Raw genomic sequence first — 24,833 nt, forward strand, 5'->3', positions numbered from 1 at the left:
ATCAGTAGAAACAACCAAATTCTTTATTTTTTTTATTTTAATACTTTTTCCCCCCATTCACCAATATGCACCGGTTTAAAAAAAAAAATATTACAGTAGGTTGTTGGACGATTTCAAAAAAAAATTTAAACTACAGAGAATATATAAATATTTGTACATCGTTGTCAAAAAAAAAAAAAAAAAAAAGCTAAATATATAATAGGTTAGCAACATAGACAAATAAATATCAGCCATTACATGTACAGACATAGGACAGCCGACACTGGGTCGGCTAATAGAAAAAGGACTGATCTGTAAGAGTGGTGCAGTGAATGACCCCTCACTGACGTGTGGGCGCAGGAGGTAGGTACGAGTCTTCCCAACATTTCTGGATGCACAGCTCAAATACTGAGTACAATGAGGCAGTTAGTGTCCTGCTAACGGGAAACGCGTGATCTAGAGCACAATACTCCCCACTGGCAGAGAAGGAGACGGAAGAATAAAGACCAGCTTTCCATGGCTCCGTGAAGAGGTTTGTGTGACAATACGCCTGGTAAGAGATGTAAGCAGAATATACTAGTGCAAAACGAAATGCCACGTCAGAGAAGAACCCACAGACGGAGGGAGAGGTACGCAGTTGCACTGGGACACCCACGTAGCTGGCCTGAACGGAAGAGGATATGCCCGCCCCTCACGGCGCTCAGTAAGTGGCACTTCCGTGTTTTCCTGCTCACAGGTGCAGCTTACTCCAGGTCCTGCAGGTTTATTGTACTCCCTGTAAACTGAGAATTGTCTGAGGTGGCGTCCTCTTCTGTGGAGGCATGAGGCTCCTAGGTGGGAAAGAACAAACAAAAATGGAGTTTAAAATTACTGCATTTCCGAAATCATTAGAGTGAATTAAGACTACATTAAGTTACACTTTAGCTTTAAAAGGCACTGGATGTATTAATGGCACAAAGACTCCATCGTTATGTTGTCCCAGGTGATTATTTAAGAGATCGGAATCTAGAGAAATGGTCAGAAACAGTCCCTGTGACCCATCACTGCCCTGCTTACACCCCCACCACCCCCTCTATGTCCTGACTGGATTGGTAAAAAGGGGGGGGGGGTTTCTGCTGCACTTATAATAAGTTTAACACCTTGGTGCCCTGTCTCCAAGTCACCATACCCCTCTGTTCCCAGTGTCCTCCTAGGCTGATTGTAAAATCTGGAGTTATAGAAAGTGCACGCAAGTACAGATCAGTGGGTTTATATTTTCGGCCTGTGGCACAAACCGTTCCCTCACCCACTTCTAACCAGAATGCCCCAGAGCTGGAGATCAGTCACAATGTATAGATTGTACGTCACACCTAGAAAGGGATGTGAAGGTGGGATGGTTAGAGTAACAATGTTCTCAAATCAACAGATGGCAATGGGAATCTAGTTACCTGTAATAGTGTGTGGGAAATGTTCCCCAACATGGTAAGGGAGCATTAAAAAGTCTTCTCAATGGTTAGCTTTACCCCAGTGTTGCAGATTTAATATCCTGACTGACTGGCTGCCTACCAAGACCACAATACCCACAAGATCACTACACTTATATCCGATAGCCAGCTCATGACCAGAACTGCAGCCAATACCAACATTTACGGTACAAGTCTACAAAACCGCCACATTTCTTGCATCAAGTCTAACAAGTTGTACAATTATGTGCCCGAATGATGCTCCCAGTCTCCTGCACAGCACCTGACACTGGGAGACAGGCCACAGGTGGTAGATCGGTGACACTATAGTGGAGTGTTCTTTTACCTGCATTTCACAGTTTGATCACTAAGTGGCACTGTTCTACCAGTAGAATCCTCGTGTGTACGGTAAAGGGGAAAGTACTGTAGCACCTGGGAAGATACATTTAAATCTGTTCTCACTATATTAAAGTAAAATTCACTGCAGATGCAGGTTGCCAGACTTGCTCTGAAGGTACAAGAGAAAAAAAAAAAACCACACCCCACCACCTTAGGACTATATTCATATCAAGTTCACTAATAAAGTTTAGTGACATGATGGGCCAGTGTGTTACGTCACTAATTCACATTCCTACTAAAGCACTAACATACAGTTATTGGCAATACGCAGCTGCTCAAATCACCAGCACCAACAGGACCCAATATCAGAGCTCCTGTAGAGGTGTATGGGGGAGCGTTGTCTGTGGGGGCAGAGGACCGGTAAGAGACAGGCACCTGATTGGCTAGCAGCAAGAGATTCACAGAGATTACAAACAGCACAGAAGCATTAACAGAGCATACAGAAAAGGATCAGAGATCACAGTCTGTGTGATATGACAGCTGATCCGGAGGGTTTCTTAAAGCAGCAATCATTTACATGGCAAGGTTTTGGCTTGTAAAATGGATTGCCATATATATATATATATATATATTAATGACATTCCCTAAACATTAGATACATTGTAACCAAACAGCAATACAGCATTTACAGGTACCAGAAGAGGTTACAATGTTAAGTCGCCATACCTGCAGGATGTGTACAGGCAAATCCACAGTAAGTGGAGTGTGAGCGGCCGGAGACTGGGCATTCAGCTGGAACGGGAGGTCGCCATCTCCTGGCGGGTCGTCCTAATGACAAGTAAAGAGCGGTTACAAACTGGCTATACTCTCACGGTAATCATGCCACAGTCCGTGCCATGGTGCACCCATCACCTGCACACCGGAAGCAGCTATTCCATGGGTTATACCAATATCCACGAGTGCACAAGGAACCACTAGGACTGCCCAGGCTAAGTGCTGCGGGCCAGGTGCTTCCGCAGGTGGCCGGCGTCTGTGCACTTACCTGCAACAGCTGAATCTGCACATACTGCGCCCCGGTGGCCGGGTCCCGTAACGTCAGTCCACCATTTGGCATTACAACACTGCTGCTGCCAAATCGGCTGCTAGTAGGAGACACCACAGAGTTCGGTTTTGTACCTTTACTCTTTTTCTGTGGAGGGGAAGACCCTAAAAATAAAATCAAATATTTTCCCTTAAAAACCTGAACATAAGAATATAAGAGTAGACCCATTCATGGCTTCAAAATATTAGGTGAAAGGCAATACGTTTAGCCAGCCATAGACTTGTATGATTTGGGCCCTTGTTACCCGCTTCCGACAGATCGGCCTGAGAAATCGGGTGAATATTGCGCTATTCTATGTGCCTAAGCTCCGTTTTGCGGTCCCGCGAGCATCGGATCCGAGTGCTGCACATAAGATTTATCAGATATGGGAGAATCCTGCAGCACTTGTTGGGGTTGAATATGATACATCGTATGCCAAATGTACCGCATACAATGTATCGTATGCCCGGCAGCTTCCCAGCGGGCACTTGCTACAGTATCGCATGCGGGCTTTAGGTCTCTATACGGCCGCCCAACAGAATAGCAGCAATACAATGTCGCAAGTCTTGAAAGCAGGAGAAAATAACCATTACCCACAAACAGTACACATGGCGCTCGTTCCGCTATCACAGCCTGCACTGTAATGCTATGTCAGCAGCGGGGAAGTCACAGACCCGTAACCTTGTCCTTCTCCCGGGGAATCCAGCTCACCTGCGCTGCCACCGCCCTTCTTCTTGCTCTTGGCCAGCTGAATGGCTCTGTAGTCTGTCCTCGCTGAGCCCCCGCTCTCCTGGAAACAGGAAGACACAGGGGATTTAATGCCAACACCATCACAACGCTCCCAAACAGCGGAATTACTGACCTGAACAACGCAAATCATATCTATAACACATGGTGCCACCATCTACAAGAACGCTGCCCACATCTATACATTTACTGCAAAATGCAGATTCCCCATGTGCCAGCATGAAGCCCGGCTTCAGCCCTATGACCATATGCAGAGGTATGGGTGGGTAACGTATTGGGAGGGATGGGTGGTCCTGTAGTCTTGTGCCACTGCCGGCTTCTGTGATCCACTGGCTGCGTCCTTGTCGGCTGCACCGGATCAGCATCGCAATCATTGGACACCCAAGTATTGCTATGGTCACTCCCACTGAACTGAGGCGGAGGTCTGAATGAGGCCCCTAAAATCTACCAGAGTAACCCAAATTTTTTTTATAATATCTATCTCCTCTGTGCACCAGAAACGCCCCTAGCTTTATGCCAGTCCTACCCCTAGTGCAATAGAGAAGGCTGCAGACAGACGCTGCTGCTGTGGGAAGCCCTCTACGAGCGCGGCCTACGCCTTCAGCTGCAAGTAGAGATCCGCCTAAAGCCTAGAATGCGCGGCATCTCCCATACCAGCACATGCAGCATTACACGGGGATGGGTCATTCGGTCAACTGCATGAAGGCTGACAGGGATTAGGTTGACACAGGAAATAAGTCAACATGAGTTTTTCACATTTTTTGGTCCGAATTGCAACATGGACACCGTATCCGTGTACCGCTGCACTTACCATACTATTATATTTCCCCTCCATGCCCTAGTACATGCATGGCGAAACTGTGGCCCCTCCAGCTGTTGAGAAACTACAAATCCCAGCATGCCTTGCCATAGTTTTAGCATTCACCAATACCCCTTTTACACCAGAAAATGCAGGGACTTACCCAGGAACATGGTCCCTGGATCATGTAGTTACATTCCTGGGTTGGCCCCTTGGACACCAGCCTCGTCCCTGCATTAATACTGTGTGCGTCCTGCGCTATGGCAGAAGTGAGGCTGCACGGGGACCGGGGGACCTTCAGGAGACGCTGGAGGAGGTGGAGCTTCAGACAGACGATGTGAGTGGGAAAGTGTCCGGGGAGGAGGGAGGATCTGTACATGCGCAGGGAGGTGTAGTACTACAAGTTCCAGCATTCGTCTTGGGATTGTGTGCAAACAGCAGGATGGTACCAGCCCTGTGTGACAGGCAGCGGCGGGAGGGGGAGGGGCAGTTCCGTCCCCAGCAGTCACCTCACCCGGCTTTCCACCTGGCCAGCGACATTCATGGGAATTTGCTCCGGGAACCTTTCACACCAGAACTAGTCACGGGTCGTTCCCGGGCCCAACCTGGGAATTTAGGCTGCTGTGAAACGGGTATCATAGCAACATTGTGGCAAAGCATGATGGGACTTGTAGTTTCACAACAGCTGCAGAGCCATAGTTTGGATAGGCGTGCCCTAACGTATGGTAGGTACAGCACAAATCTGCTCAAAAAGCTTATTTCCATTGTCAACCTATTCCATGTGTCAACTTAAATCGTCAACATAATGTAGGTCGATCCTCACAGTGTACACGTAGGGACCGTATCCCCATGACGCGACGTGCGCACCGTCAGCACCAATGTCCCCATTACACAACGTGCGCCCTGTCAGCACCAACGTCACACTAGGGACCGCATCCCCATTACACAACGTGCGCCCTGTCAGCACCAACGTCACCTAGGGACCGTATCCCCATTACACAACGTGCGCCCTGTCAGCACCAACGTCACCTAGGGACCGCATCCCCATTACACAGCGTGCGTCCTGTCAACACCAACGTCACCTAGGGACCGTATCCCCATTACACAACGTGCGTCCTGTCAGCACCAATGTCACCTAGGGACCGCATCCCCATTACACAACGTGCGCCCTGTCAGCACCAACGTCACCTAGGGACCGTATCCCCATTACACAACGTGCACCGACACCAGGGACTGTAGGAGTCAGAGCACTAATGTCACCTGGAAACAAGTCGCAGGTAGCAACAAGTTCTCAGGATGAAATAACCAATCACGTGACAAATCCTGGCAGTAGCGGATTATATGACAGTGCTTGCGACACTTACCAATATCGAGCTTCCGGCCACAGAGCTAAAGTCCATTTCTTTTTGAGAACTGTAGCTGCCTGTGGGGTTGGGGAAGACGAACTGAGTCACCACTTTACTCCCCTCCTGCTGCCCCACGACCTCGGAGGTTGGCAACAGGCTTCCTTCTGCCTTAGCCTGCGTCAGCAACTCTGGCATGGCGGTGCCTGTGGCCAGGCTGACAGATGGGGTAAGAGCGGCTGACTCTATAGTAAGGCTGTGCAGATCCTGGTTGGAGCCTCTCACTGACAGAGAAGCCAGAGAGCCCAAGGCCTCGGCGTTCACAGTCTGTACGTCCTCCAGGTGTAAGCTGCCCTGCTGAAGGATGGACGCGGTCGCTCCCAGCAACAGGGAGCTCTCCAGACCGTGATGGCTCTCACCGTTTGACACCAGCACCAAGGGGTCTACGGGGTGGACCAGAGAATTACTGTTGGTGCTCAGGTTGCCCCCTAGTGTAGATCTCACAGAAGACACATCAATGGTCAGAATTCCAGAGTTTACAAGTGTCAGGTCGGCCGAGATCCCGGTCCCGCTGGAGGACACGTTTGTGAAGAGAGAGGACAGATCCAGATTACTCAGGTCACTCTGGGCCGAGCTGGTGAGTTCGCTGCTGGGGGTCAGGGAGCTGGCGGCTTCTAGGTCTAGAACAAAGACATTAAATAATATAAATCACCCTTATAGTAAAGATGCTACAGAACTTATGAGAACATCCTTGTATGACAATACTGACAGGTACAATTTACTCAAGTGAGGAGGAGATTTCCAGGGGTACATCCGGATATCAAAGCAATTCAGCTCTAATGCTGCCCATACACGCTGCTATGCGTGCTTTGAGGTGCGCGCTCCCGTGGCACCTCATCGCACAGTACAAAAAGTATGTGCTTGCACATACTTTTTGTATGTAGGTTTCATCACATTGCATCGCATTGCATGCACAACGTGTGCACAGGCAATGCAATGTGATCTGTGCTAGTACAGCACGGAAAGCACGCCCTCATAGCAGCGTGTATGGGCTGCTTAAGCTGCTCAACTAGCCTCAGGTGCCGCTGCGTGCTTTCATGGCACCGTACACCAACTATAAAAATACACAGCGAACTAGAGGTGTCTGTATCCCTGGTTATCATCTCTGTCTTTATGATTCCATAAGGTCTGTCCCTTACCCAGCAAGCATGCACAGTGGGAACAGGGGTTCACACCACAAGTACACTCCAGGGAGGGGGTAGGACAGCTGCAAAGAGGAGGGTGGGGCAGAGCCACAGGCAAAGAGGAGGGCGGTTTGGGACACACCTGGGAAAGTGGCAAGCAAGAGGCACACAGCGAGGTGACTGGGGGATGCGCCGCGTCCCCATACAAGTCTAGTAATAAAGGAATACAACATGAAATATGGAGAAAAATTCCCCAAACTCAAAACAAAATTCACATCAGAAAAAGCCTCCTATAGTGCAGGAAGTCTCCCCCCATGGAAGGCAGCAGCCATTTGTTTTGCCCTCACCTCGGCCGTGCTGCTTCACCATGTGAGATTTCAGGCTCTGCTTTGAAGTGAAGACCTTGCTGCAGTTGGACACAGAACATCGGCTCTTCGCGGTCTCCACGTCCTGGAGGTGCTTTTTGGAGTGGATGTATAAACTGCTCCGGGCGGAAAACTTGGCCCCACAACCTGATACAGAAGGACGGGGTCAGGAGGATATAGGAGAATCCCTACTGCAACATCGTACCTCTCCATATTAACTAGAAGATGTATAGAGGTATACAGCCAGGGTCACGCACATCTGTATATAGACGGAACTACATCTAACAGCTGTACAGGAACTTTATGTGCACAGATCTGTCAGTCACACCAGGAGTCTCCAGTACTCTCAGTGCACAGGTGAATCATATACTAGGATTATGGGATACAGACTATTTGTAGACACGGACAATAGGTCACATGAATAGGTCAACATGAGGTTTTAGTTTTTTCACACTTTACCATCCACATGGACTAGGATTGGGAACAGTAAAGCTCAACATTATGGGAGTGAGGAACCTGACCCAAAGCAAGCCCTGAGGGGGTACGTGGTACACTAATCGGGGGTCCACAGGCGATAATCTACAACCCCCCTACAAAAATACTTTTGATCCACAGCCAGGATTATGTATGTGACAAATAACAGGAGGCTTACCCTCCACGGGACACTCAAAGGGTTTGGTTCCCAGGTGAGTAATTCTGTGACCCTTTAAGTGCTCCGCTCTTGTAAAGGATTTCCCGCAGCCGTCCACAGGACACTGGTAACGACGGTCATCCTCGTGTTTCCTTTAGCAAAAAAACATAACATGTGACACATTAATACCGTTGCAGTCACTGTGTAGAGCAGGTGCTTTAACTAGTAACAACCAGGGACGGAGTCTAATTTTGCGGGGAAGAGGGTAAAAAGGTGCCACAAGGCAAGGTTTTTTTTTTTTTTTTCAAACAACTGGGCCGGAACAACCACCTGGGAGTACTATTGATGCAGAGGAAATTGGACCACGATCATGGACACATGGAAAGTTCTTTTAAAGTCACAGATTGCACATAATACACAGCGCAAGGCACGGTCGCATCGTATCGAACTTCTGGCGCTGTTTTTATGAGGACATCTGTACATACAGAGGAAGTCGCCATTTCATGTGGCTTAGTACTTCATCAGGAAGTAGTGCCATCACTGAGGAACCTCAAACGGATCACCGGATCCTCACAAATTAATTGGTTCCTCTCTCGTGGCTTTTGGTTCAACCTACAGAACAGTCACCTCTAGTGCGTGCAGACTGCAAGACTTACATTAGAAGCGCCCATGCAATAATAGCTAAAAGTGAACAAAGTAATCTACACCAGTATTAAAGCCTGCAAAGAAAATAGTATAATATATATATTGGCTGTTTACCAAAGATAAATACCTTTTATGCCTTAATAGCTTGGACATGCTCGTAAAGGAGGAACCACAGTTCTCAAAGCCACAAATAAAAGGTCTTTCACCTGAAACACATACACAATGGATTACAGGGTTAAACCAGCTCTGATATTCACTCAGGTTATCTGTATTATTCTGTGCAGTCAGCATTTATCATATACAGAACAAATAGCACAAATGATAAACACATGTGCCGTGATCGATCAAACCTACTAGCATTCACACAAGTGTGTTACCTAGGAGACTACAAGCCATACGCAAGTAGATAAAGAAGCAAACTCCAATATGCTTATTATTACCATTGTTTAATAGCATTAGAGGGTATTTTACCTGAGATTCCGACTGTCTGGACGTTCAGACTGTTTTTGTTTCTCTCAACTCGACAGTCAAAATTTTCAGAACTGTCGGAAAGTCTGAGGATTGTCGAGAAAACCATGAATTGAAAAATCCACAGCTGTCTCCGATAAAACAGATCCGGCTTGTTTAAAAAGTTGGATCTGTTTTGTCGGAAATGGTAGCATTGAGTAGGCGAGGAGGCGCTATTTCCACCTGCGAAATTGAATACCCCTAGTGTTCCCGCTAGGCTGTTTTAAGGGGGCGCTGCGCCCTGCCCAATTTTTAAAGGGCAAAATGCGCCCTGCCAGTCTCGCAGCACCCCGCTAAAACAGCCTCATGGGGAAGCCCAGCGTCGCCGCAGACGGCGATGTCTGGCACTTCCCCGGCAGCACAGTGGCTTCGGAGGGGCCGGGCCCGCCCCCTTTGACGGCGGCGGTAAGGCCCGCCCCTTTCATGATGACGGCGGCCCGGGCACGCCCCTAGCTGTGACGTCGGCGTGGCCGGTCTGCCCCCTGGTGCCCTGCCCACTGTCACTCCTAGAGTGAACACTATACCCCCATAACAGAAACCCGGTTAGGCAAGTGGGTCCGGGTGGTAGAACTTTACATATAAGGTATGTATTTAAAAAAAAAAAAAAGTGGAAGTGGACTATTTAATGCTGTTCTGGTGCACAGAAATGTGAACCAAAAGCACATCCACGGTTCCATCAGAAGTACTCCAGATTAGGCCAACAGACCTGTGTGACTGCGTAGGTGGATTTTCATCCTGCAGGCTTTGTCGTATTGCTTGTTGCAGCCAGGGAAAGAGCAGGTGAATTGTTCTTGATCCCGTACATGTGCTCTGTGATGCGAGAACAGCGCAGTCACTGTGATAAAAGTCTTGTCGCAACCTACAGTGAACAAAAACATTCGTAAGTCACAAACTAAAGACTGCACCAAGCACTAGATATCAAACACCATTTTACAGCTACTTGTGTCAATGACATTGGGGCAGAGGTATTAAGCCTGGTGGGGAGATAAAGTAGACACACCAGGCAATAAACTGTTTGAAAATGACAGTTGGGAGTTGATTGGTGCATTATCTCCTTCCACTTTCTCTCTTAACCAGGCTTAATACATATCTGCCCCTCTGCTCTCAGTGCACCAGATTTTTGAGATTACACATAACAGAATGAACTGTGACAAATGCTTGGAAATTGTTTTGCAAGATACTATACCAGGTCCGACCCGGGATTCTGATCCCAGGTCCGACCCCGTCACACTAAAACCGGGTCGCCTATTATACACAGGGTGACCCAGGTCTAACCCTTCTTATAACCCAGGATAAAATGGTCATACAGAGTTATTGTTTGGTTTTCACACCGCAGATATAACCTGGGTTATAGTTGTGGTTTCAAAGGGATATAAAAGAGCATGATCCCAAAGCAAACTCTTTCTCTAATGAACAAAGCAATGCTGCACTGCAGGTGGGGCTGATGTAACATGTGCAGAGAGAGTTACGATTTGGTTGGGGCGTGTTTAAATTGAACTCCAAATTGCAGTAGTGCAGTGTAAAAATAAATAAGGCAGTATTTACCCTGCACAGAAACAAAAACTCCCCCATATATAACTCTCCACACGTTACTTCTGCCCCAAATGCAGTGCAGCGTGGTTTTGTCCATTAGAGAAAAAAAATTTGCTTCGTGATTAGCTCCTAATCATTCCCTAGATTCACTCTAAGGGATAGTCAACAATCTTCCAGCGAACAGTCAAGTTCATACACGCTTAACGATATCGTTCACTGACATCAAGGTATCCACTCTGTACATGGTCACTGATGATATAATCAAATTGAGCCGCATGGATAGATGACAGGGGTGGAGCGGGGAGGGGGCTCGTTAATGACCTAGGGGGGGGGAGCAACCATCGTTCGTACCAAACACATTGGGCAATATTTTAATAACACTAAAAGGAGCGATATTGTTTAAAATATTGCATGGTGTGTATGCACCTTAAAGAAACACATTCCTTCTATTGGAAAGTGTTAGCCATGGAGCAGTACAGAGCAGACACCAGCACTAGTAATCACCCCCGGTTACCTGGCACCTGTGAAATCACTTGCTCCCATAACCAAAGTTAACACCCGTTACCGCAAGAAGTCGCTTATGGATAACCTGAACAGGTGAAGTTTGGACGAAAGCAGTTTGTGGTTACAATGCCAGAAATTCGTTATTCTGGGCTAATTGGCAGGTAAAAAAAAAAAAGGATCACCAAACCCCAGAAATGTCGCACACTATCCCCTCAACCCACCAGGGTGGCAGAATCGCATGCAATATACCATATGCGGTCCTTTCATATACCAGTGTTCGCGAAAACCACCCAAAAAAGTGGGTCCCGGGGACCCTTCACTTCTAAAAATTGGGGTCCTACCGGACCTTTTCTGGGTCCTAACGGAATAAAGCCTCCTCTCCCCTTCTCCCCAGCATGGCACATGTGGGTTGGGGGGGTAAGTATCAATTGGCCCACTTGCATAAATGTACATGTATACTAGAAACTATATCAACCTGAAAACAGGGTCAGTGCGCTAAAAATTTAGGGCATGTTTTTTTGGGGGAAGTGGTGTGGTCACATAGTAGTACACATTATAGCACACACTGTAATGCCCAGTACACATTATAGCACACACCGTAATGCCCAGTACACATTATAGCACACACCGTAATGCCCAGTACACATTATAGCACACACCGTTGGCCCACTCGCATAAAGATACAAGTATACTAGAAACTATATAAACCCGAAAACAGGGACAGTGCGCGCCGGAGGCGCGCGCTAAAAATTATGGGCATGTTTTTTTTGGGGAAGTGGTGTGGTCACATAGTAGTACACATTATAGCACACACAGTTATGCCCAGTACACATTATAGCACACACCGTAATGCCCAGTACACATTATAGCACACAGTTATGCCCAGTACACATTATAGCACACACAATTATGCCCAGTACACATTATAGCACACACCGTAATGCCCAGTACACATTATAGCACACACAGTTATGCCCAGTACACATTATAGCACACACCGTAATGCCCAGTACACATTATAGCACACACAGTTATGCCCAGTACACATTATAGCACACACCGTAATGCCCAGTACACATTATAGCACACACAGTTATGCCCAGTACCCATTACAGCACACAGTTATGACCAGTACACATTATAGCACACACCGATATGCCCAGTATGTATTATAGCACACAATGTAATGCCCAGTATGTATTATAGCACACAATGTAATGCCCAGTATGTATTATAGCACACAATGTAATGCCCAGTATGTATTATAGCAAATAAGTGCTGCTTACCTACATGCTTGTTGCCAGGGGTTACATGCTCCTTGCAGGGGTTACATGCTGCTTGCAGGGGTTACATTCTGGTTGGCGCAGGGGGGGGGGGGGGGGGTTATTCTGGTTGCCAGGGGGGTATTCTGGTTGCCAGGGGGGTGGGGGTTATTCTGGATGCCACAAGGGTGGGGGCGCATTTGTTGCTCGCTGCCCCGGGGGGGGGGGGCTGGTAAAGCTGATGAAAGAGTAGGTGAGCGGGCTGTCTGCGAGGCGGGGGGACTGGATGTGGCTGGAAGAGCTGAAACGCTGCTTTGAGTTGAGCAGCGTGTCAGCTCTTCCAGCCACATTCAGTCCCCCACTGGGCTGACAGCCCGCTCACCTCCTTATGCCGAGAGTGGCTGTCAGTTGTTACAGCCATCCCGTCCCCCGCTCTCAGCAGCAGAATGAACGGGGGGCGGCAGAAGGATACACAGACACTGACCGCGCCGCGGTGAACTTGCTCTCACAAAATATGGCAGGGCGCGCGGCTTTAGTAACTGCAGGGCGCGCACCTGCAATGATTGGCTGCCGGGCGGCCACTGTGTAATGATTGGGTCCCGGCGCTGCCGCTGCTGTGATTGGCTAACGGCGGCTCACAGGCGCAGCTCAGCGCGTCCTCGGGGACCCCTTCAGTTTTACAAACTGAGTCCCCGGTGGCCGTTTCAGGGTAAAATACGCGCTATAGCGCGTATTTGCGAACCCTGTATACGGTATATTGCATGCGATACCGGCCAAGCCGGTCTGGCAAATACATGCGGTTTGGATGCTTTTTACAGGATTGATCGCCAGCCGCATAAAGAGTGGCCAAACTACATCCAAATCGCCTAGTGCAGTGGTTCTTAACCTCGGTCCTCAGGAAACCCCCCCCCCCAACAGTTCACGTTTTTCCAGGTCACCCTGCAGGTGCACTCATTCACATTTTAAAAGATCACAGTTGGGGCCAATTACTTCACTTGCGATTCTGTGTGGAGACATGGAAAACGTGAACAGTTAGGGGGTCCTGAGGACGAGGAGTGTGGTATATGGTCCCAACAGTCATTAGCCCGACATCGGGATCCCAACTGGCCGGACTCAGACAGCGGGGTGAGCGCAACAAAGCCCCTTGTGGGCACGGTGGCTCACTACGCTCAACACCTATTCTATTCTCCCTCTATGGGGGCCGAGGACCCCCCAAGGGAGAATAGCCGGTGGCCGTCGGGACCCCAAGTGTCAGGGTTTTCACTGTCGGGAAACTGTCCGGCACCCAGGACGAGAACCACCGGCCTATTGTATGGCCAGCTTTAAGCTTCATCCACACTAGATTATTACGAATAATATAGTAACCAATTTCCCCTGAACTCCCAATCGATAATATAGTGCATACACATTCAATTCTATCGTTACGTGACCTCATCGGGTATCTGCTCTGTACAGTCATTGACAATACATACGACGTAATACATCATTCAGGACCCGCAGGTACGATCATCGTTAGCGATACTGAGCATACAAACTGGCCACCCGTACATAGTCATTGACTATGGCAGGACAGGCCAACCTGTGGCTCTCCAGATGTTGTGAAACTATAAATCCCAGCATGCCTTGCCACAGTTTTAACACTCTAATAGCAAAACTGTGGCAAGGCATGCTGGGATTTGTAGTTTCACAACATCTGGAGAGCCACAGGTTGGGCAGGCCTGGACTATGGTATAGTCAAAGCTGAGCTGACCAGCAGAATACGCATTGATAATTACACGCAGCATACACACTGGAGGATATTGGAAACTAGATCACTCAAAATGGCAAAACTGAGCAAGATCATTGTAAGATCGCTAAATTTGGCCATGCACTACTGCGATCTCTCAGAGCAGTGAATGGCCAGCGAGCCGCCCGGGAAGGTCGCATGCGATCCAGCACGTGATGTATCGCATGCGACCCCTGTTCCCCTGCATACCTGCCCAACCGCCGATTCAGGTCTGATGTGCACTGGACCACACATCGGACCAGAGGGGACATCACCCGCACCCGATTTGGGCCAACGTGTATGGGACTTAATATGACCACATCCAGATTTTATTTATGCAAGAGACAAAAACTTAGCACATAGATTTGCCTGCTGTCACTTGTAGTGCTTCTATAGAACGTGTATGTTATGTTTAATAGTTGCATTAAAATGCAGAGGTCTTCTTTGCTGTCAGATGAAGCCCAGGCATGACCAGAAGTAGATAGACCCACACGGTGAAATACTGGTCTACTTATGTATATGCATTGGAGTGGTCCTAGATTATTAGGCTCTTTTAGAACATATCCGGCTTTGTTGTTGTAGCCAGGATCTTAAGTCTCTGAGCTCATGGGGGCCAGAATGCAATCAGTCACTCGTGGAATATAGCGCAAACCACACTAATGCTGTGTACACACGGGGGCGATAGGGGCTGAAATCGCTGGGAATATGGTCGCTGAGCGACCATATTGCCAGTGATTGGAATGTGCACCAGCGATAAATCGCTGGGTGTGTGCTCCCGTTTTTAGCCCCTGAATGGTCGCTGGTCGGAGGAACATGCTCCTCCGACCAGCGACATCCCCTGCCTCTTCACCCAGCAGTGTTTAAATTTTCATCTGCAACCATCTCTGGTCGCAGATGAAAACGGGACACGGGGCAATATGATTGCTGAGCAATATATTGCCAGCGATCATATTGCCCCGTGTGTACGCACCTCTAAGGTGCCCACAGACGCTACAATTATCAAATGAGTTTTGTACTTTTTAAGTACAAAACGCATCTTATGTACAATTATCGGGTGGTGTTTATGGGCTTGTGCGATGCGCGTTCCCGGGAGCCGATATTGTATGTCTAAAAAAAGTACGTGCTGCACGTACTTTTTAGACTACATCTGAAATTTAACATTACAAACATGGGTTCATCACATCGCATCGCATGCATCCAAGTGCACATCTCATAGCAAGCTGGAAGAAAAATTGTATAGAACCATTGTAGTCAAAAACGCATAGCACAGTACAATTGATGCGCCTGTGGGCACCTTTAGGTGTGCTTGCACGTTTAGAACCCTGCTGGGATTAGGGATCCCGACTCCCAATGACGGGTGTACGGGGCAAAGCCATTTTATAAGGAATGGTTTGATTTTCTAGCGCTAACCATTAGTAACCCACAAAGATCCATCAACTCCTACGGGCCTCAAGACCAAAGCCACCAACGTCCTGGCCACGTACCCTGGAACTCGCACGTGTAGGGCCTCTCCGGCTCGAAGTGCGTCCGCCGGTGGGCGCCGAGCTTGGTAGCGGTGGGGAAGGACTCGCCGCAGGCTTCGCAGCGGAATTGGTTCTCCTGCTCGTGCGCCTTGAGATGGGCCTTGAGGTTGTAGACGGTGGTGAAGCTCCGGCCACAGCCCGGGGCCTGGCAGGAGAAGGGGCGCTGCTTGTCGTGGGACTGCAGGTGGCGCTTGAGTTTGTAGAGGGTGGTGAAGGACCAGCCGCAGTCGTCCAGGTGGCACTTGAAGGGGCGCTGGTCCTCGGCGTGGCTCAGCAGGTGGACCTTTAGCTGCTGCTTGCGGTCAAAGGCCTTGGCACAGCCGGGCTCGGGGCAGCGGAAGACCAGAACCACCCCTTTCCTGGACAGGTCCAGGGCCTCCCCCAGGTTCACCTGCAGCTCCCCAATGTCCCCCACCAGGAAGCCGGTCACCTGCTCGTCCTCGGGGTCCCTCAGCACCATGTCCACGTCGTCCAGGCCTTCGGAGAAGCTGTGCTGGGCGGCGCCACTACTGCTGGGGTCCCCCTGCGGGGACAGGTCGGAGGCCCAGGCCTGCTGCGGGGTGGCGGGAGCGCTGTGACTCCCAGGCCGCGGATGAGGCCTACTCTCCGCGCTCTCGCCGGGCTCCGGGACCTCCCTGGCCCCCAGGGTCAGCACGCCGTTCTCCAGCCGCACCGTCAGGTAGCCCAGGTCCGGTGCGGCGCCGGGCCGGGAGGTATCCGAGGCCCTGTCGGCCGCGACCGGGAGGGCACCCAGGTTGACCACCATGTAGATGGGGTGCACGTTCCCACCGGTACCGGCCCGGTCATCGTCCTCCGAGCCCTCCTCACTCTTCGCGGGGAGCCCGGGACCGCCATCTTGCTGCTGCTGCTGTCCCGCCGGCCCCTGGATTTCCATCTTGGTGTCCCTGTAGCATATAGATCCCGCGGAGGGAGACCGATGCCCAGCTGCTGAGGAGAAGCGCCCTCTCAACTTGTACCCATCCGCCGACCGTCAGCTGCTTAGCAACCGGCCGCCGGGACTATTTTCCTTCTGTAACTGAGTAATATTGCTCTGCTTCTTCCTGATTTATCGCAGTGACTGTGCTCTGCATATGGAGTGCTCTGCATGTTTATCTATCAGTGCTCTGCATGTGTATCTAATCTAGTGCTCTGCATGTGTATCTAGTGCTCTGCATGTGTATCTACTAGTGCTCTGCATGTGTATCTACTAGTGCTCTGCATGTGTATCTACTAGTGCTCTGCATGTGTATCTACTAGTGCTCTGCATGAGTATCTACTAGTGCTCTGCATGTGTATCTACTAGTGCTCTGCATATGTATCTACTAGTGCTCTGCATGTGTAACTATCTACTAGTGCTCTGCATGTGTATCTACTAGTGCTCTGCATGTGTATCTATCAGTGCTCTGCATGTGTATCTAATCTAGTGCTCTGCATGTGTATCTACTAGTGCTCTGCATGTGTATCTAGTGCTCTGCATGTGTATCTACTAGTGCTCTGCATATGTATCTACTAGTGCTCTGCATGTGTAACTATCTACTAGTGCTCTGCATGTGTATCTACTAGTGCTCTGCATGTGTAACTATCTACTAGTGTTCTGCATGTGTATCTAGTGCTCTGCATGTGTATCTACTAGTGCTCTGCATATGTATCTACTAGTGCTCTGCATGTGTAACTATCTACTAGTGCTCTGCATGTGTATCTACTAGTGCTCTGCATGTGTAACTATCTACTAGTGCTCTGCATGTGTATCTAGTGCTCTGCATGTGTATCTACTAGTGCTCTGCATATGTATCTACTAGTGCTCTGCATGTGTAACTATCTACTAGTGCTCTGCATGTGTATCTAGTGCTCTGCATGTGTATCTACTAGTGCTCTGCATATGTATCTACTAGTGCTCTGCATGTGTAACTATCTACTAGTGCTCTGCATGTGTAACTATCTACTAGTGCTCTGCATGTGTATCTACTAGTGCTCTGCATGTGTAACTCTACTAGTGCTCTGCATGTGTATTTAGTGCTCTGCATGTGTATCTACTAGTGCTCTGCATGTGTATCTACTAGTGCTCTGCATGTGTATCTACTAGTAGTAATACAGCGCAGGGACTGGCTCGGTGGGAGTAATACGGCGCAGGGACTGGCTCGGTGGGAGTAATACGGCGCAGGGACTGGCTCGGTGGGAGTAATACGGCGCAGGGACTGGCTCGGTGGGAGTAATACGGCGCAGGGACTGGCTCGGTGGGAGTAATACGGCGCAGGGACTGGCTCGGTGGGAGTAATACAGCGCAGGGACTGGCTCGGTGGGAGTAATACGGCGCAGGGACTGGCTCGGTGGGAGTAATACGGCGCAGGGACTGGCTCGGTGGGAGTAATACGGCGCAGGGACTGGCTCGGTGGGAGTAATACGGCGCAGGGACTGGCTCGGTGGGAGTAATACAGCGCAGGGACTGGCTCGGTGGGAGTAATAGCGCAGGGACTGGCTCGGTGGGAGTAATACAGCGCAGGGACTGGCTCGGTGGGAGTAATACAGCGCAGGGACTGGCTCGGTGGGAGTAAAACAGCGCAGGGACTAGCTCGGTGGGAGTAATACAGCGCAGGCACGTCACATCTACTTATCCGCTAACGACTGGTAAATATGTCCGATAAAATAGCTCAACGCGTTTCCCCGGATTTATAGACTTCCGGCTTCCTCAGGTGGAAAATAGCTCAATGCGTTGATAGCCGGAAGTCTATTAATCCGGGGAAACGCGTTGAGCTATTTTCCTCCTGAGGAAGCCGGAAGTCTATTAATCCGGGGAAACGCGTTGAGCTATTTTCCTCCTCAGGAAGCCGGAAGTCTAATAATCCGGGGAAACGCGTTGAGCTATTTTCCTCCTGAGGAAGCCGGAAGTCTATTAATCTGGGGAAACGCGTTGAGCTAATATAATCTGACATATTTACCAGCCGTTATCGGACATATTTACCAGCCGTTATCGGATAAGTACACTTATGGAATGCTAATAGCCATCTTCTGCAATTTACCATTTGAATCCTGAATATCTCCTGAACAACTAGAGCAGCACCAGAGACAGGTCAAGTGATATCATCTATTGGGGCAGATGTATTAAGCCTTAACAAGAGATAAATGCCAGGGTGATAAAGAGAGATAAACGCCCAGCCAATCAGCTCCTTACTGACTTTCTTCAAACACAGCCTGTAACATGGCAGTTAGCAGGTGATTGGCCGGACGTTTATCTCTCCTTATCACACTTGCATTTATCTCTTGTTAAGGCTTAATACATCTGCCCCATTGTGGGTTATCCAGCCAGATCCCTAAAATCATCCAAGGCCTTGTGGTTGCCATCAGGACATACTGAGCTCTTGAAATCATAGAGCCACCTTTATTGGATCCACCTCAATTGGAAGAACACCAGCATCTGATTCCATTGCATCGGATGGCTTTACAAAGTTGGTATTATTATATCTTGAAACTTTTAAATACTATTGGATTGTAATACAAACCAAGCTTGGTATATGCCACTATCCACCACTAGATGTCACCCATGTGACATTCCCCTTTCCTTAGTCTCAGGTTATGATTATGTTTTTCATAATTTTTTGTTTTATGTATTGTTTATGCATTTATCTTTAGTATAGTTAATACATTAATTTTTTATTGGAACTGTATGAATCATATTTCAGCCAGCGCTGGTAATTCTCTTTTATATATCTCTTGTTGTTAGGGGAGTGACATCCCCTTGCCAGCCGCACTGCATATGACGTGTGGGTCCAGTGCTCAGTGTGTGGTCACTGCATATGGCGTGTGGGTCCAGTGCTATGTCTATGGGCACTGCATATGGCGTGTGGGTCCGGTGCTATGTCTATGGGCACTGCATATGGCGTGTGGGTCCAGTGCTCAGTGTGTGGTCACTGTATATGGCGTGTGGGTCCAGTGCTATGTCTATGGGCACTGCATATGGCGTGTGGGTCCAGTGCTATGTCTATGGGCACTGCATATGGCGTGTGGGTCCAGTGCTATGTGTATGGGCACTGCATATGGCGTGTGGGTCCAGTGCTCAGTGTGTGGTCACTGCATATGGCGTGTGGGTCCAGTGCTATGTCTATGGGCACTGCATATGGTGTGTGGGTCCAGTGCTCAGTGTGTGTGGTCACTGCATATGGCGTGTGGGTCCAGTGCTATGTCTATGGGCACTGCATATGGCGTGTGGGTCCACTGCTATGTGTATGGGCACTGCATATGGTGTGTGGGTCCAGTGCTATGTCTATGGGCACTGCATATGGCGTGTGGGTCCACTGCTATGTGTATGGGCACTGCATATGGCATGTGGGTCCACTGCTATTGGTATGGGCACTGCATATGGTGTGTGGGTCCAGTGCTAGGTTTATGGGCACTGCATTTGGCGTGTGGGTCCAGTGCTCAGTGTGTGTGGTCACTGCATATGGCGTGTGGGTCCAGTGCTATGTCTATGGGCACTGCATATGGCGTGTGGGTCCACTGCTATGTGTATGGGCACTGCATATGGTGTGTGGGTCCAGTGCTATGTCTATGGGCACTGCATATGGCGTGTGGGTCCACTGCTATGTGTATGGGCACTGCATATGGCATGTGGGTCCACTGCTATTGGTATGGGCACTGCATATGGTGTGTGGGTCCAGTGCTAGGTTTATGGGCACTGCATTTGGCGTGTGGGTCCAGTGCTCAGTGTGTGGGCACTGCATATGGCGTGTGGGTCAAGTGCTCATTGTATGGGCACTGCATATGGCGTGTGGGTCCACTGCTATGTGTATGGGCACTGCATATGGCGTGTGGGTCCAGTGCTATGTGTATGGGCACTGCATATGGCGTGTGGGTCCAGTGCTATGTCTATGGGCACTGCATATGGCGTGTGGGTCCACTGCTATGTGTATGGGCACTGCATATGGCATGTGGGTCCACTGCTATGTGTATGGGCACTGCATACGGCGTGTGGGTCCACTGCTATGTGTATGGGCACTGCATATGGCGTGTGGGTCCAGTGCTATGTGTACATGCACTGCATATGGCGTGTGGGTCCAGTGCTATGTCTATGGGCACTGCATATGGCGTGTGGGTCCACTGCTATGTGTATGGGCACTGCATATGGTGTGTGGGTCCAGTGCTCAGTGTGTGGGCACTGCATATGGCGTGTGGGTCAAGTGCTCTGTGTATGGGTACTGCATATGGCGTGTGGGTCCACTGCTATGTGTATGGGCACTGCATATGGCGTGATCTGTATACACAGTGATAGCAGAGCCAGACGGCTTCTCCATGGCAATTCATAGGTCCCCTTGTATCCATTCTAAAGCCCCGTACACACGGGGGAGATATATTGCCCAGTGTCTCCTTTTCATCAGCGACCACAGATGGTCGCTGATGAAAGGGAACCTCTGCCGGCGGTGCCGCAGAGGTAATTAGCTGGTCGCCCCCGTTTGTACATAGCTTAAGTATCACCTCTCTGGGAGTCTCAGGGGCAGATGTATGAAGCAGTGATACTGTAAGACAGCCAATGGAGCAGTTGAGCAATGCCAACCAATCAGTTACCACCTACCCTTTTATAAATGCACTTAATAAAATCTTACTTCAAAGCCGATTGGTTGCCATTAGGGTGGCCAATCCTGGGATTTCTGCCTGAGCACTCACTCAAACGCTGCCTGGCTGTTCCCAACCCGGCCCGCGCCTCTGCACAGCGTGACATGATGTTAAAGGTCACACTGCGCAGGGCACACTCTCACACTGCCTGCCCCGGACGCTCAGTGTGGCACCCCCGCACTCCCAACCCGCAGTACCTATCCCGCTCCACAGCCGCAATGCCCGCTGCACCAAGTACATAAGTTAATGTGCGCAGCGGTCGGGGTGGGGGGTGGGGGCCGGAGTTTTTGCCATGGGTAATTCTCTCCACCGATTCATACATCTCCGTCTCAGTATCTGTTATTGTGAAGGGAAACGACTTTGGAAAGTGTTTGTGGGTGCTCAGATATCACCACCACCACATTATAAAGGTTGATAAAAAAAAGGCAACACGTCAGGGGGGCGGGGGCATGGCCGAAATCACGGAGCCTAAATGTCGCAAAATGCCTCAATACTGTCACCAGAAAGCAGGTGACTTGCCCACCTTCCCGGGGGGCCAGGAGAAGGACCCGATATTCGGGCGGCTCCCGGCCATGCCAGGAGGGTAGGCAAGCCTGACCTGCGTTTATGTGCCATAGCTGGCACATGACCCCACTGGAACAGCGTGTCACGAGCATTGCCCTCAGTTGAACATACCCTATGACTGAAATGTCCCCTGGATTGTGGCTAGTGAGAGCAGCACGGTGGCATCTGTTTCCACTTTGAAGCAATAGAGATTGAATATTCTGGCGTGTACAATTGCCCACGCCAGAAAGAGATATACTCTTGTGCATGGTGGTGATTGGGATCCTCCACTGGGATACCCTCTTTATCACATGGTAAGTCCAAAGTTCATGTGCATCTTTGAGGTGGCATTTTCTGTTCATTTGCTAGTGGTAACAGATATTTGGGGCGCTCAAGCAACCGCAGAGCTGACAATCTTTGCATACATATGGAATTAGTCATTGTATCAGAAGATATTGGATTCGGTTTCATGACTGTAGTGGCAAGCTGGACGAGCAGTGGTCCCCAAGGTACACCTACAGTCTAGGTAAAGATGGCAGGTGGTGTCCACGGAGCCCCCAAAGTCCTTGTGTGGTGGACTACAATGTACCCTATGTCTAAAGATAGATTTGTGACTGTCACAATCCATCACAGAATCGGATCCCAAAGTGATGTCTCTACTTGGATGTATTAAAAATGTAGACCGTATCATTCTTAGAAGGAGAGTGGAATCCTCCTTTCATATACAAGGACCAAAGGGAAATCCAATAGTGTCCAGCATTGAGCTGGCTAAAACTCTGGAAGGCGAGAGGGATGGAGGACAGCTGCAGTGTGGTACAGCTACATGGCTCTCATCTCAATTTGTGTACTTCTTGGGGGATCAGCGAGCCGGCTGGAAGTGACCCTGGGTTTACAGTATGTGAAGTCCCCCACAACAGCTTCCTAAGTACTTGGTGTAGTGTTTGGCTCCGACAGATTATTCCCTTATGAGATTTCTATGTACTGTATTTCCTGTCTGTCTGTAATTGTTCTATAGTCATATTACCTTGGAATATTTTGTTCGAATTAAAAGTCATTAATTCTAGCATATTCCCAAATCTATGCGAATGTGAGGCCAAATGCTACGGAAGCGAGTTTTGTACTTAGTAAGCCTGGATACAGATAAATGACAAAAGGAATATCTGATATCCATATTTTTATTGATTTTTGAGATTCCTTTTGCTGGTGGCAGAACGTGAGTCTATGTATTTTTAGCATTCGCACATGGTGGGGTATCCCTAAGTCTCTGGTGGCGAGTCTCAGATTGAGGTATCTGGAGGATTGGCCGCTCGGACCGTGACAGCGACCTAGAAATGACTAAGTGGGATACACAGCGGCAGAACAAAAGGATTATGGGTGAAATGGTTGAGCAACCAATCGGTAGAATGTTCGGGGTAATATTGTAAATGAGTTTCTGCTGTGGTAGCTATAATAGATTTCCATTGTAGTTTTTATTCTCTCCCCCAGACAGTAGAGGGCACTAGCACATTTATTTATATATAAACAAGGTGCCCATACACCGTGCAATGGGCGCTCCTGCAGGTATCGCATGCAAACGATCCAGCCCATAATGGGTGCGGTCATCGCACCGTGTATGGGCACCTTAAGCAGGAGTCTTGTGCGAGAGTGTGGGGACATAGAATCTGCATAAGAAATCATAACAACACCCATCAATAAAATATTCATATCTAGTTCATTGCAACCACATATAGATTACATCTGATGCACTGAAGCGTTCTCCTATTCTGTATAAGTCATTTACTTCTCGCAGAAGTCTGCAATGTGTTACGCTGCCTTTAGTGACTTCTGATCCAAAGTGTTACCACATAACCTCACGTTCCGCAGTCTCACAGTCACTGATAGAACCTGACAGCGCTCACAAAATCAGTGTGGCCATCACTCAAGCGGTGGGAACACACTAGAATATTTACAATCCCTTCTCAGTGATACTACAGACAGTTTGCATCAGGGCTGTGGAGTCGGAGTCTGAGGAAATTTAGAGTACCTGGAGTCGGAGTCGGCAAACAATGCACCGACTCCGACAATTATAATTAATGACTTCTCTACTGTGAGAATAAAGACCAATGCATGCAGTGCCTCACGTAACCGAAAAACGAACACGTTAAGTGACCGTGAAAAAGCATGCTTTTCATGTGCTTCACTATATGGCACGCAACGCACAATTCGGAGCACCAATACTTCTAAATCTATTCTCCCTTGTAGTTTACATCTTATTTTCAACGTTCAATAAGGTTTTCAATACCTCGTTGGTAGAAATCACCTGGTGTAGACTCGAAAAATTCATTCAACCAAGCTCTCCTACCACATTTACAAGATTCGCACAACATCTTTTTACGCGGATGAAGATCTTGTTTCATGCGCAGGGTCGTTTGTTTACCTTGGCTAAGCCATTCCTTACGCTCGTTCATATTGATGTACAGGCACCATTTTTCATCGCCTGTAACGATTCGGTAAAGAAATCGTTCCTTGTGTCCATGAATTGAACGGTGACGAGCAAGCAAACCAGCGGAGATTGTGGCTCGTTGATTTTTGTTGTTGTCACAAAGCATGCGGAACTCATGCTCCACACTTCTGAACCTTTCCTATTGAGTGAAGATTCTTCTCTATAGCTAGAAGAGCTTAGAAGGACTTGATGGAACAGCTTCTTGGATTCAACTGTTAGTGTTTATATTTATAAAAACCTGCATGCCTGCTTGTCTGTATGAGGGTAGACATGTGTACGGATTCAGTATTAAATCACGGCGGTCGGGATCCCGGCGTTCAGAATCCCGACAGCCGAAATGCCGACAAGGGGGGGACGTGGATCGCACCCCCTTGCGGCCTCGCTGCGCTCGCCACGCAGCGGGCCCGGTGCCTCGCTACGCTCAGCACACTAATTTATTCTCCCTCCAGGGGTGTCGTGGACACCCACGGAGGGAGAATGTGTCGGCATTTCGGCGGTCGGGATTCCGGCGTTGGGATTCTGAACGCCGGGATCCCGACCGCCGGGATTGTAACT

General features: G+C 49.1%; 1 protein-coding gene across 2 annotated transcripts; it reads right to left on the reverse strand.

The window, feature by feature from the left end:
- LOC146025679 (zinc finger protein ZXDC-like) lies at positions 1–16,622 on the reverse strand. 2 transcript variants are annotated; one of them, XM_083155667.1, is made up of 10 exons: positions 15,611–16,622; positions 9,769–9,921; positions 8,683–8,761; positions 7,932–8,062; positions 7,262–7,426; positions 5,752–6,410; positions 3,553–3,631; positions 2,937–2,966; positions 2,487–2,588; positions 1–809 (listed from the first exon to the last, which is right to left on the reverse strand). In XM_083155667.1, exons 1-10 carry the CDS (start codon positions 16,542–16,544, stop codon positions 556–558), a joined length of 2,586 nt encoding a protein of 861 aa, XP_083011793.1. In that variant the 5' UTR covers positions 16,545–16,622; the 3' UTR covers positions 1–555. The 2 variants fall into 2 exon arrangements, with proteins under 2 accessions (XP_083011793.1, XP_083011795.1); XM_083155669.1 differs by having other exon boundaries at positions 588–809; positions 2,803–2,966.
- Positions 16,623–24,833: the final 8,211 nt, after the last annotated feature.

The sequence above is a fragment of the Crinia signifera genome, chromosome 8 (genome assembly GCF_055691185.1).
Source record: "Crinia signifera chromosome 8, ASM5569118v1, whole genome shotgun sequence".
Classification (NCBI taxonomy): domain Eukaryota; kingdom Metazoa; phylum Chordata; class Amphibia; order Anura; family Myobatrachidae; genus Crinia; species Crinia signifera.

What these genes read in the sequence shown, in the direction of transcription:
- LOC146025679 (XM_083155667.1), bottom strand. Translation starts at nt 16,544, where the DNA reads ATGGAAATCCAGGGGCCGGCGGGACAGCAGCAGCAGCAAGATGGCGGT. An exon ending in GGTGAAGCAGCACGGCCGAG is followed by an intron (nt 6,411 to 7,261) that starts GTGAGGGCAAAA and finishes TCTTTGTTCTAG; the next exon opens with ACCTAGAAGCCGCCAGCTCC. An exon ending in TCCACAGAAAAAGAGTAAAG is followed by an intron (nt 2,589 to 2,936) that starts GTACAAAACCGA and finishes ACTTGTCATTAG; the next exon opens with GACGACCCGCCAGGAGATGG.